The sequence below is a fragment of the Anomalospiza imberbis genome, chromosome 1 (assembly GCF_031753505.1).
Source record: "Anomalospiza imberbis isolate Cuckoo-Finch-1a 21T00152 chromosome 1, ASM3175350v1, whole genome shotgun sequence".
Taxonomy (NCBI): domain Eukaryota; kingdom Metazoa; phylum Chordata; class Aves; order Passeriformes; family Viduidae; genus Anomalospiza; species Anomalospiza imberbis.
Genome location: NC_089681.1, coordinates 144,639,722 through 144,653,058, shown reverse-complemented (window position 1 = coordinate 144,653,058; position 13,337 = coordinate 144,639,722). Strand labels below are relative to the sequence as shown.

Below are 13,337 nucleotides of genomic sequence, written 5' to 3'. Positions count from 1 at the left end.
CTTTACCTTCACAGATCAGCAAATTATCACACAGAGTCTCATTACTAAAGGACCAGACATTTTTGATCATTCATGCTACTGCTGATGGTAAGTTAGCCCATCATTTGAGCTCATTATATGTTTGTGATAGCTTTGATTTTTTAAATTAAATTTGTCTCTTTAATGATTGCAATCTGTTTTTACAGAAAAAATCCATTTTCAGCATACTACAGACCTTATCACACACCTAATTAGGGCAAAGGCTAATTACAGCTTGCAGGTACAGTATATGTTTTTTTTTTTTCCTATTTGAGCCGTTATTTCCCTATTTGAACTCAAGCTGCTGTTATGAAGCAAGGTTTGAAAAACTACTTGCAAACTCAGCCTGGCAGTAGAAGTAGCACCAGCATACAACAGGTTTCTATTAGTCCCATGTTTATGTGACATCACTGTTTTGATCTGTACAGTTGTAGAACAATTATTGAATTACAGTGAATTAGATTGTGAGAGATATATCCCTAAGAAATTTATGCATGTTGACTTTTTTTGGGAACAGAACAAATTCCGGATGAATTTCGGGGAAACAGGGATTTAAATTAAATCAGCCAGAAAAGTTACAAATATATATGTCACCTAAATCTGACATCCCACTGTGAATGGCACAGCTCCACTTTCCACCAAATTATATCTCTGTTTTGCTGAATGGTCCATGTCTAAGCCATTAAATCTTTCAAAATGAACCCACCCTAGCATCCCTGCCTAGACAACCCATTATGATCCTCTTCAAGTTACCTGCTCCATTTTATTGAAAAGTTGATTTTAAACTATTTAATTTCTGGCTTCACTATTTCTTTTTCAATTTAATTACTTCTCCAGCAATATTTATTAAATTTTAACTTAATGACATTTTTGCTTTAAAGACCTCATTTTAGTCAGTATAACCTAATGCCATTTCTCTCCAAAACTGCAAGTTTTTTGGTTTTCACAAGGAAAGTGTGGGCTGGTTCTTCTTAGACTGAACCTGTTCAGAACAGAATTAAATGGAAAATCCTCTACCCCAGAAAGATTCCTTGTGAAGGAAGATGGCAGTCTGCACTCAGAGCACTGTGGTGCCCAAATTACCCTGGGCTCACGAGCATCCATGGGAAGCCCTACGATGCTGAGGAGATGCAGTGGGTTTGCAGCTCAAGCTGCAGGTGTGGGTGGTCAGTCCTGAGACTTTCAGCTCTAAAAAGTGTGTATTTACCTGTTTTTTTGCAGATTTACCCTGATCAAAGCCATTACTTCAGCAATGCAGCATTTGAGCAGCACTTGTACCAGTCCATTGTCAACTTCTTTGTGGAGTGTTTCCAGGTTCCAGACAAACTCCCACTAGCCCCACTGAAAGAGGAGGAAGAGGATGATTAACCCTACTTGTCCGTGCTAAGCACAAGGCAGATCTCTCTGACAATATGCAACTGGATCATTTTCCTGAAGAAAGAAATGTTGTTAGCATGTATTTAAAAAAAAAAAAAAACCCAAAAAAAAACCCAAACTGAAAGCAGCTCCTCTGCTTTACTTGACAGCAACTCCTTCCTAAATGGAAGAACATTAAGCATGGTGAACTCAGCAGAAACTGCTGTTTGAAATAAATACATCACAACCAACATCTTCTTTTTCTTCGGTTGTTTTTTTTTTTCTGTCTCTTTTTTTTTTTTTTTGCCACAAAATGACTTCTAGAGTGAAAATGGTAAGACGTTGAACTTGAAGGAACACCCCAAGAAACCGCTTTGAGGACTGAAGATTTGATGTCTCTTTGCAGTCAAGCAGTCAAGCAGTAGCAGTGAAATCCATCATCCACATTAAGGTTACTATAGTTAGCATCACACTGTGTCAGAACAAAATATCTAATCTAATAAATGGAGAAGATTATAGCACAATTATTTTAGAGGATTCCGATTCATACACTTGCCTGCTCTTTTCCATCTTCAGGTTTGTCATTGCTACAGGATATACAAACCCAGTTGTGCAAAATATCACTATAGTTACACCAATCTTTACCTTCCTGTAATTATTCTGTTAATTCTGTATGGCTTTTACTTCTGTTGTTCATTGGGTCTCATGCTTACCTTATTAGCTTCTCAGCTTGTTCTGGATGGGGAAAAAACATAAAATGAATTAACCAACTCACTCTAGACCTCAGAGGTCTAATGAGGCAATGGGATTTGAGCTACCCAGATATTAAAAAATCTACTGGAATAAAGCAAACAAAAACTCACTGCTGAGTTCCCAAAATTGCTCTTTCCAGCAAGATTGAGTATTTTCTTTGGCAGCCTTGAAAGATATGCACATAAATAAGCTAAATCAGCTTACCTTGAGATATTTTTTATTGCGATGTAGAAAAATATGCAACAGTCACGATTATTCTTTCTCTTTCTTTAGAGTTGGAACAAATGGTTGGTAACCTGCTAGGGAACAGCTAGGTGAGGCTGTGGTACAGGAATTTGTACCAGAGATCTCACACATCATCTTATAAAGCCATTTAAACAGAGAAAATGTGCAGAGATTTATTGCACATGCTGTCTGTGGCTTAGTTTTATTCCAGGTCAATTATTAGCATATTCCAAACACATTTAATTATCTCTTCTGTTCACACTCGTTTTGATAACTGTGGAAGGAAAAAAAAAGGAGGATTTTTTGTTTTAAAAGATGTAACTGTTCATTTGAGCAGTGGAAAGCAACTTTTAAAAACTTCTTGTGAAAACGTTCAGCTTTCAGAAAGGAATCCAACCTCCATCCACTTCCACATACTGCATCATAAGAATTTTGACAGTGTCGCTCCTTGTAAAATATTCTGACCAAATGTACAGCCAGTATTAATACTGTATATTTCATTTTGTTGTATATAAAGGAATGTAAGTCAGCTCTTTGTCAGATCCCCAATCCAATATTAGTCTTGTGTTTGACATGCATGCAGTAACACTTCTTTGCTGATCAGGACTCCTTAGAAGCACTCGCTTGGAAATATAACAATTAATGTAATTTCTTTTCTTGTTTTAACAGCTTGAATGTCAATGCCGGTTCCTACTTTTTACATAGTACTGTGGGTAAACTCACATCCTGACAGCAATGATGATGTTTCCATTGTGTTCTTTAGTGTGTCTTTTTTCTTACCTTTATTTTAAGCTTTGAATGTTGGTTGTACTTTGACCATCATGAAAAAATATATTGATAAACCACAGGAATTACCTAGTTTGGTTGGGATTATCTCCTTTAATTTACAGTGCATCGACATTGTGTGAACAAGAACTACGGTGTAAATCTGCTTTATCTGGCAAAATGCCAAACAGACCATGAGAATGCTGCGTGTCCAGATTTTGCTACGCTGAACAGGCTCGAGAGCCTGAAATGAACTTGAACTGAGAAACGTAAAAATCTGCTCTGTCCACAATCTTTTGTAGAAAGAACTTTAGGATGTGGCATGGTAGTGTTTGTTCATTCATGGAATAAAACATTATTTTACCACCCTGGTTGCTACTGCTGTTATTTTGTGTTAAGTGACTAAATGAGCGTCAAGTTTCTGGAAGTGCTATTTCTGGTTGAATTGAGCCCAAACTGGCACATGCTGACTTGCTGCACATCATCAGTGCCAGGGTGTTGTCCCATCACCTGACACCCACTAGACCAAACCAGATTTAGAGGAAGAGAAATTTAATATTTCAAAGCAAAACCAAGAAATTATTGACGACGCTTATTCCAGTCTTTGTTTCCAGCAGATCAGGAAACAAGAAAATGGAGCACTGGGACAGGGAAGGACAGATTGTAACAGTACAAAATAGCTTTGCTGTTATTTTGTTCAATTATCTAAATGCAACTATTATTTTTTTATTGTCCAAACAAATCAAGCTTATACTCTCAGCTCACTGGCATATCTGGATGCCATAATGTTCAACTGGCATCCCAAAGAGGAAGAGAGCTAATGAGCAGTACCTTACTAATTCAGAAGGAAACCACAGAGGGAAAAATGAAGCATTGCTGCTAGCTAATTAACAAAGCCAGGCAGCCAGCCATGTTTGTAATTGTCTATGGGTTCAGGCATAGAGCTCATAAACCCATCAACCCATCCAAGTTCTGCTTACTAGCTCAAGCCAAATAAACACTGCTTCTATGAAGGGTGGGAGGGAAAAAATTGAGTGAACAAGAAAGGGTACGTGGGATATTCCCATGGGAAGACCAGTGGAGTCTGCTGTTTGCAATGGGGAGAAATGACATTTAGTAGGGGAGACCAAAGTACAAGGCCAGTGCTGGTACCTGGGACGTGCTCCTGCATTTGCTCTCATGCCCATGTTGTCCCAAACATCACTTGGGTTGGCAGTGACCAGGCTCTGGATGTTTTAACTTTACTTGTTGGGTCTCAGGGCACATGTGCCCTACAGCCCTTGCTGGGGCTGGCACAGAGTTGCCAGACCTGCCTGGCTGAGGGCTGGGCTGAGGACAACTTTCTTCCTTGACCTGAGTAAATGCTGTCTCCCTGTGGTGCTCATTCCTCTCTGGACTGCTTACCTGCTTTCCACTGGCAAATGAAGAATAAATGGCAGAAATAGAAAAGATAACAGAAAAAGCTCAAGATCTCAGTTGCCAATTCCTTAATAGTGTTGTCTTACTGAGCCCAATGTTTGCTTGTTTTTATTCTGCTCTCTAAAGTAAAGCTCCCAGCTGGAGGCTCAGAGGGGAGCTTAGGGCACTTGCTAAGATCTGCCTCCTCTTCCCACTTCATCTTTCCATCCTCTCCCCATTCAGCATGGTTACAGTCTGAAAGCAAACCCAGCACCCCTTTGGAAACTAGGAAGAGATAAATATAAAACCAGCACGGTGAGCCCCCTTAATAAGCCATAACCAAAATAAATTCTTTATTCTAATAGCTAATGCATAATGATTTTTTTTTCTTTTTGCTTTGAGACATTCATGAAAAGTCTCAGATTAAATGATGCTACATTCTGCCTCCTCACTGGAAGAACAGCTTTAATCAAGATGTCCGTTTCCATGACTGAGCAAAGAAGAGTAAAAAACAAATACAATGGAACAAGGCCCCAGGAAAGCACAAAAGTAAACCATGCTCCAATATTCCTGTGGAATAGCAAGGTTCCCTCCAGTTTTTTGGGTTTTTTTTTTTCTTCCTTCACTTTAAATCTATCTTTTGGGTCATTTTAAAGCAAGAAACAACTCCCTGAGCTGATGTGAATGCTCTCATCCTTGCTGGGAAAGGAATCCTTACAGTGGTAACAGCTGCTGTCTATGTTCTGAACTGCAGTTTGTGCTGAGCAGTTCCAGTAACTCGAACTGACATGTAATTTCCAGTGAGTATTTGGAACCTGCCTGCAGAAGATCCTGAGCACCTGCTCCCCAACACCTTGTTTGGGAGCACTCAAAGTGAGGTTAGTCCTTTACCCAAAAAACCAAACCCAGAGCAAAGAATGAACAAGGCAAATCGTCTGCTCCACGTTCTGCTCTGAAACACCACAGGAAAAAAGTGCAGAGAGTCAGGAGTCCATATTCTGGCTGTGCCAGTTCCTGGTTGACTTTTGTTCCCTGTAAATTCCCACTTGAATGTGCAGAAAGCAGGGAATTGAAGAGGTTGTTTGGCCTGGACTCGGCTCCTTGGTCATCAGAGCAATGCTGCCATCACGGGAGCCATGGCACAACGGGGAAATGTGGCCATCACAGGAGTCTGGCACATGATGCCAAAAGTTTGTCATCTGTTAAAAAGTGTTGCAGGGCAAAGGGGAAATAAGCCCAGAGGTGGGATAGCCCATCCTGAGACACAGTCCCTCCTCTGACAAGGTTAGGGCCAGGTCCATGAGAAACAGAGAGATCCTCCAGACATTTTCAGCCAATTCCAATTTCAGACAATTCCTTCTCTAGCTGGGGACCAAGGACAACCGAGCCAGAGCTCAGGCCCAAGAGCATAAACAATGGTGAAATGAAGAGAGAAAAACAAGAAGGGACTTCATAACCTAAAGCTATAATTGGACAATTAACTCCAATATGCAAATGAAGCAGAACTTTAAAAAGTGAGAGACCCCGTGACTGGTTGTCCATTTTGTGAACATTTTGGATTCATCTTGTCGCCCTGGTTTTCGCCCTGACTGGACTCTTGTGCTGCCCAAGGTGGATCCATTGAGGCCTTTTAATAAATCCCTACTTTATTCTTTAACTCTGTATAGCCTCTGTTGTAGGTCAGCCTTCACAAGGCATCAGTTGAGACAGCCAATCTAGACTTTATAACTTTTTATTCAGACTAGTGGACACTTTATGGCACAATTTCATAGAATCATGGTTTGGATTGTGTCCTAGCGTGACTTTATGATGCCTGTAGCCCCAGTCATTTGTCCTGTTTATGCTGGATATTAAGTTCTGCTCCTTTAAGACTGGTTCCAAGAGTGAAGGGGCAGAAGAAACTGCACTTGCTCCCCCACATCCTTCTCCTGGACTGTGTTGTCTGCAGCACGGACAGCAGGGGAGAGCTTTCCTTTGCTTTTTAGTTAGTTTATTTTTAGCTAGCTGAGGCAGAGAAGTTCCCCAGACTGTGGCTTTTCTTTTTCTTGGAGCTCTTCAGCTCTGCTCTGGACTGAAAACCCAGAACAGTGGAACCTCTCACCTGTGGCCCACCAGGGCCCGGGACGTGGCATTTCCAGCACAGGAGGGACTGATAAGGGACTGAGTGAGCAGAGCTACCCCCCATGACAAGAATTTTTTGATTTTGCCATCTCTTCTGAACAGCAAGAGGTTTTCTTGTTAAATATTACTCATTTTTTATGCTTGTGAAAACCTTGTTGTTAAATAAACATTTTTTTTTCCACTTTTCTCCAAGGAAATATTTTCCTGAACCAGCTGAGGGAGGGGCCACTGAATCTGCTTTCTAGTGGGACCCCTTTGGAAGTTTCCTCCCAAATTTGCCCTAAACCAGGACAGGTTGTAAGGGACCTTAAAGATCACCTGGTTCCAACCCATTCCAACCCAAATGTATCCAGCCAGCTCCCTGTGCCCACTTCATGAGGGCACACCCTGTGGGCTGCGTGGACCAGGCAGATCTGGGTGAGCAGACCAGCTGCAGATATCTCTTTTCATCCCAGAAAACAGGGACAACAAACAGAGAAAGTATTTGATTTGTAAAGGAATGATTCCTAACCCCTCTGTTTTCTACCAAGTCGCTGAGTGCAGCTATGAGCAGAGCACAGGCACTTGCTGTTACGTATTTATTACACTTTCCAGTGCCGGGAAGCTTTAGAGGGGTAGGATGCCATCTGCTGCTCCAAAGGGTTACTTGCTCCCTCCTTATCCCTTCCCAGCGGGCAGCTCCCACTAATGGGGAGAAATTAGACATATATTCAGAGCATTTGTGAAGTGGAAATTTTTTCACTCATAAAAAAACACATTCTCAGATAATAGAAAATGGAATGAGGAGTTTAATCTCACAAGCGCTGGCTCAGTTATGAAGAAAAGTTTGTGCAGCGAACAAGGCGTCCTAGAGAACACACATAATATTTACCCACAGAACATCTTGCCAAGAAGATAGGATTTTGTATAATTTCCAGTTTAGTGCCAGGAATTGCTGCTAATTCTGCCAGCACCCATCGCAATTACCACAGAAACAATCACCTCCACACCTGTGAGCCGACGTGATGGCCTGTGACCCTGAGATATGGCCCCAGCACCTCTTTCCAAAGCCTGTAGAGTGAAGAACAAATTAAAACACCCCATCAGCTCTCAGAGACTGGAACTTAAACCTGCAAGCAAGCTCTATTAAGTCCAGTAATAGACACCAGTCATACTCAGCCACACAATGGAAGTAAAAGGGGATGAATTGCACTCCATCAGCTCCGGCAATCCAGAAGTAATAAGCATCATGCTGGGCTCACTGCACTGACTAATCCATAATTTATTTGGCTTCATAAATATCAAAACATACCACAGCTGTTAGTACTTCAGTGCAAACCCTGCAAATATTGCTTCAATTATTCAAGAGCTCATCGCAGGAGCCAGTTGACTGCTCCGAAGGTGCAATTATAGAAGGTATCTATTGCTTGGGAGCTTCAGCAGAGCAGTTGCCAACCAGGCCCCTGAGGCAGTTGGTACAGGGAGTGCTGGGAGCACCAACAATAAGCAGACAAAATTGCCTTTCCCTCAAAAAATAGCCTAAAGCCTTGAGCCCCACACAGGAAGGGATGCAGGCACTCGGTGGCAGCAGTCAGAGGGGTTGTATGTGGTCCCTGAGAGCCTTCAGAGACATTTCTGCTTCAGCATCTCCCTCTGAGGGACTGCCCAAACGGTCATTAAATCAACAATCCCAAAGCTTGCACTCCTAAATTTACCCTTCATGCAGGACAGAACCCTCCATGCAGACAGACCCAGACTTGAATGATCAAGTCCAGCAGACCAAGGCATGTCTCCACCAAGGAAACCCCACCCAAAGCCACCCTAGGCTTTTCCTCCTGAAGATATCTCATTCTCCCAATGGAATTTGAGTGCCAGAGACAAGACCAGAGGCTGTGTCAGGGTTACAGTGACCAGATGGGACAGTGGCATCAGCTCCCACACACATCACCCCTGTCCATGCTCCCCCTCCTGGGGTTCATACATCAAACCCCTTCTGTTTAAAGCCAGCTTTCCAGGCTGGACCATGTGGAACTTGCTGGTTGTGTTTTGTGGGACAATACATTTCTCCTCTGAAAAAAAAAATAAAATATTGGTTTAATTTTTTATTTCTTTGCTGTTCCTTCCTCCTGCAAAGAAATGGGGAAAGGGAAGTCCCAGGGGCCAGCAGCCATCAGGGGCTCAGCCCAGCACAGAGCAGCGCACAGCCTGGATGCATCCATGGGTTTGGGATTCCCACATCCTTCATGAAACAACACAAAGGATATTAACTGCATTTGATATTAGATAGCCTGGCCAATGCCTGCAATACTTCAGCAAGCAGGACAAAGTCAAAATGCAAGTGTGACTAGATTGCAGCAAATCCCATTTGAAGATATGAAGCCTGACGTCTAAAATAAACTCAAATTTCATTTCATGTCCAGATGCTGGAGACCTGCTGACACAGTTTGGTCCACCCCTTTGCTCCAGAAGTGGGAAGCTGCTTTCCTGCATGTCCAAAGTTTTTTAAAGGGGCTGTTTCTCTGATCTTTAATGGGACCAGAGCAAACTTCTGATTTTTCAACATGTCCAGAGCTCTCAAAAAGCCACACAGGACTCCAAAGTCCAACTTTTTTTTTTTTTTTATTTTCTTAACAGACAACTTCCTGGTCCCACAACTTTTTCAAAACCACAACAACTACAGAAAAACCCCCTTTGAATTCAGTATTTCTATTAAAGGGTTTGCTGGAGCACAGCAGGACCTTTTCCTGCAGTGAGGGGAAGGGCAGTGCAGCAGGGAAGGGCTCCTGCAAGTGAACAGCATGAAATTTTCATGCAGATTTCCCACCAGGGCCTCTGGAATAAAGCTCCAGATTTCCCTGCCCTTAATGAATAAATCACTCAGCTCGTTAGTGGAGTCTCTGGCAAGAGGGCAGCATGCATCACCTTTGTTGCTGAGTTGACCAAAGGATTGACATGACCAGGGATAAATATTGCTCTTAAACTGGTGCTGATGAAGCCATGAAAACCCTGTTAGCTCATAATCTCACACACAGAGAAGCAATGTGCAGATAATTGAGATATAAGTGCTGCTCAGGCACCAACTTCAGAGATGTTTTTTCCTCCCTTAGTAGGCAAACAAGTCATTTCAAAAGCAGTGAAGCTCTTTAATGTATGTCTGGAGGGGCTTTTGCATAGCAGCAGAAACAAAGGGGCTCAGAAAAGGGTCCCTTTATAGAAATATATATAAATATTTTTATATGTATCAGCTGCTGGGGCAGATGTGCTGCAAGAGAGGTGTTTTGGTCAGTGTCCTGTGCACAGATGTGTCCTGGGGAGTTGTGCAAGGTCAGTAGCTCAAGCATTTCCCACAAAACACAACCCAAGAATGCCACACAGCCCAGTCTGAGCTGGGGCCGTGCTTCAAGAAGCTCCACAAACAGGGCCAGTGACGCTGCACAGAGCAGGGGTGTGTCACTGAAAGGGGAATTCTGTCACCCCCTCTGATGCCCATTAGGGTACCCAATTACATCTGGCTCTCCCTCCAGCTCTGCCTTCTCTCTCCTTCCTCTTTAATAAAATTAAAAGTAATCTTTCTGGAGCTCACCCACATTACAGAGCATCTGGGTGTCCTATTCTCTTCATCAGGCAATTTGGATGTGGCAGAAGATTTCCAGCTCCAAATCCAGCCTCGGCCCCACAAGTCAAGCGAGCTCAGTCCTTGCATGGGTCTGTAGGCAGAGGGAGGAGCAGCATCAGTGGTGCTGGTTCCAGAGCAGAGCTCTGATGCTCCTGGATATGAATGTGCCTGGCTCTCCCAAAGAGTGGGAAGACATATGAAGTGTCCAAGAAACCATCCAGCATACTCCCAGGCAACAAGGAAGTGCCAGTGTTGAAGCAAAAGTCTTCTTGTGCAGCCTCCCCCTCCCCACACAGCCCAGGGAAAGGCAGGTCAGTGCTCCAGAATTTCATTTGCACAGGAAACCAGCCTGCTTTGAGGCATGGGTATTGCCAGGGAAATCCTTGCTGGAATTTCAGATCCTCCAAATGAACCTCACTGTCACTCAGAGGACAGCTTTAAATGTTCTCATATTTCATACACTGGGCACTCCCAGGCTTGGTGTCTACAGAAGCCACGAGGCAGAGTCTTGTTGTGTTTGTGCTGTAGGTTATTTAACTTACCAGCAATAATGTTCTTGGAAAACAGAAAAACAATCCCACCTGCCTGTGTCCCCACCCTTGCTCACACTTCCAGAAGGACATTCACTGGCACCTCCCACGCTGTCTCTGCCACACACTTTAAACCCCACAAATTTGAGCCAGAGGTTCTCAGCACCTTCTTTACTGCACAAGCTTGGTAAATTCAACGTATATCCACAGTGTCTTGCTGCTGTTGAGGAAAATAGAACTGTGGAAAGCAAATACTGACTGGCAGCTCCCAGGCCTTCAGTCAGTATATGAACATGTGGCACAGTTGTCTGCTTTTTAAACTTCAAAACTGTCTCACTCTGCAGAGTGGTATACACAGACACTTTTCTGTGCACACCTCTGACAGCTCTAACTTCAACAGGGTGTAGAGGGAAAGAGGCTGATCCCTGACTGCTGGATTGTACTTGTTTCACAGTTCAGCTCCCATGGATACCTGGGCATGTGTCCCTGTGCTGGGACAAGCCTTCTTCAGCATTCCACAGTGCTGCTGTAGTTTGTGCTACTAACACCCTGCTTTCCAACATCTCCCAACAATGCTTTCGTCAAAATAAGAACATTTGGAGTTAGAAAAAAGTCCCCAAAATGTTACAGATTCAGGCACTGTTACTGCTTTTGCAAAAGCACCACACTGAATTATCTCACTGTGCCGTGGTGCAGAAAGTCATGACTCAAACACTGGAAAAAGTTGACTTGTAATAGTGCAGTCTCTCAAATTGCTAATGGAGCCCTCAGGAGCAGCTGAAGAGGAACACTGGATATTTAGATGGACATGAGTTTATTAAAAAGACAGGGGAAGGACAGATAACAGCTCTGCCTGCTTTCATGTTGTTTCACCTCTGGAATTACTTTCTCCAGGACCTTAAGGTCTGAGAAGCCACAAACAGTAGAACCCCAAAACATTGCACAGGGGGATCTGGCTCTGCCAGAGTTAAAAAGGAATGCTGAAGCTGTCTCCTACATTTTGCACTTTCCCTGCTGTACAATTCCATCAGCCTGCAGAGGTGGCACACAGAGATGTGGCCTGTGAGGTCTTGGGGACTGCATGGGGGCAGAAATAAATCCAGCTGGATTTGCAGTGGGAGATGGAGTTCTGGCTTCTGGCCATCCTTTCCTCCAAGCAAAACAACTTCACCTTTGTTTCCATGAGAGGAACTGAATGAGATGTTAATCCAAAAGATAAAGAACATTTTACAGCTCTGAATCACAATTGTGTGAGACAGATAATTAGGCAATTAGAACAATTAGGTGTGGAAAAAGATGCTATGTCTAAAAATGAGGGTGAAGAACAAGGAAAAGCAGGAAAATTTTTGCTGGAAGTTTTTCAAATGTCAGTCATGCAGAGATGTTGGAGAGAAGGGAAGAAGGCAAAGGGCAAGGTAAGTTGTCTTGGGCAAGGCATATAAAAATTAATATTTGCCCCTGTGAGTTTGTGGGATTTCTGAGGTGGTTGTATTTGCCCCATTTCTGTGCTTGGGAAAAGGGCTTGCTGTCTGAAAAGCTCCAAAAACATGAAGCAAAAAGTTGGGTTTGGTTTTTTTGGACTGTAATTCAGGTAACCAGGTGAAGCCTATAGCTATGTTCCTGAATTTTTGAGGTTCCATGACCAATTTCTGCTGCCCACAAATATGGAGAGCTGATTCTCCTGGTCAAAGCCCACCTCATAGAACCATTTGGGCACAGGTAGACTTTCCTCTCCTCTTGCAGCAACAGCACAGGAAAGCTCAAATTGCTGATTGTGACACCCCAGAGTTTTTTCAGCATTTATTCCTGCCTCACACAGGGCTCTCCAGCCTCCCATCACCCAGCACAGAATCTGGGCACCCTCCAGCCTACTCACCCTTCACCACATCCCCACTGTGCCTGCTGAGGCTGCCATCCCTCCCCTCTGTCCCCCCAGCCTCAGCTCACCTCTGCCCTGTCTCCTTCACTTGTTGAACCACACAGCTTTGTACTGCTCTCCATGGAAGGCAAAAAAACCCACAGCTTTCAAGTGCAAAAGGCATTTTCTGGATTTCACTGGCTGTGTTTTGCCCTGATGGTTGGGAAGGGGCTGGGTACAGCATATCCCTGCTGAGGTGCAAGGAGCCATGGCATTTTTCTGTCCTGCCATCACACCAGCCTACGTGCTCAGCTGAAACAATCCCTTCTTAACCCAGCAGGCATTACAAACCATTATAAAGATTTTCTTCTCACTTTCTACACATGCCAGCAGGGCAAAGGGTACACACAGGGTGACTCTTGCTTCTCTCTCCCCCTGTGCCTGCCTCACGGCCCCTCCTGTGACTGGCATTGTTTTATATTTTACCCACCCTTTCTTGCATTTGTTTTATATTTCACCTTCACTCTCTTGCATTTATCCCAGCCAAAAATCACTTTTTGCTCTGATTTCCAAAAATTCCTCAGTGCCTTTTTGGGAGTGCTTGTTTGCCAGCATTTCAGGGCTATAGCATCTTCCCAGGCACATCTGCTCATCCCTTTCTCTGCCCCACATGATCCTGTCCAAATCTCACCACACAGGATTAGGCACACACCCCTAT

At 43.5% G+C, this 13,337-nt stretch overlaps 1 protein-coding gene across 5 annotated transcripts in view; it reads left to right on the top strand.

The window, feature by feature from the left end:
• Nucleotides 1-1,513, top strand: part of DPP6 (dipeptidyl peptidase like 6) — a 534,562-nt gene extending 533,049 nt beyond the window's left edge. For all 5 annotated transcript variants that reach the window (XM_068174757.1, XM_068174765.1, XM_068174742.1 and 2 more), the window contains exons 24-26: nucleotides 15-87; nucleotides 186-259; nucleotides 1,240-1,513. In XM_068174757.1, the coding sequence (XP_068030858.1) occupies nucleotides 15-87; nucleotides 186-259; nucleotides 1,240-1,386 (294 nt within the window). In that variant the 3' untranslated portion in view covers nucleotides 1,387-1,513. The remainder of the gene's footprint in view (nucleotides 1-14; nucleotides 88-185; nucleotides 260-1,239) is intronic.
• The last annotated feature ends 11,824 nt before the right edge of the window (nucleotides 1,514-13,337 follow it).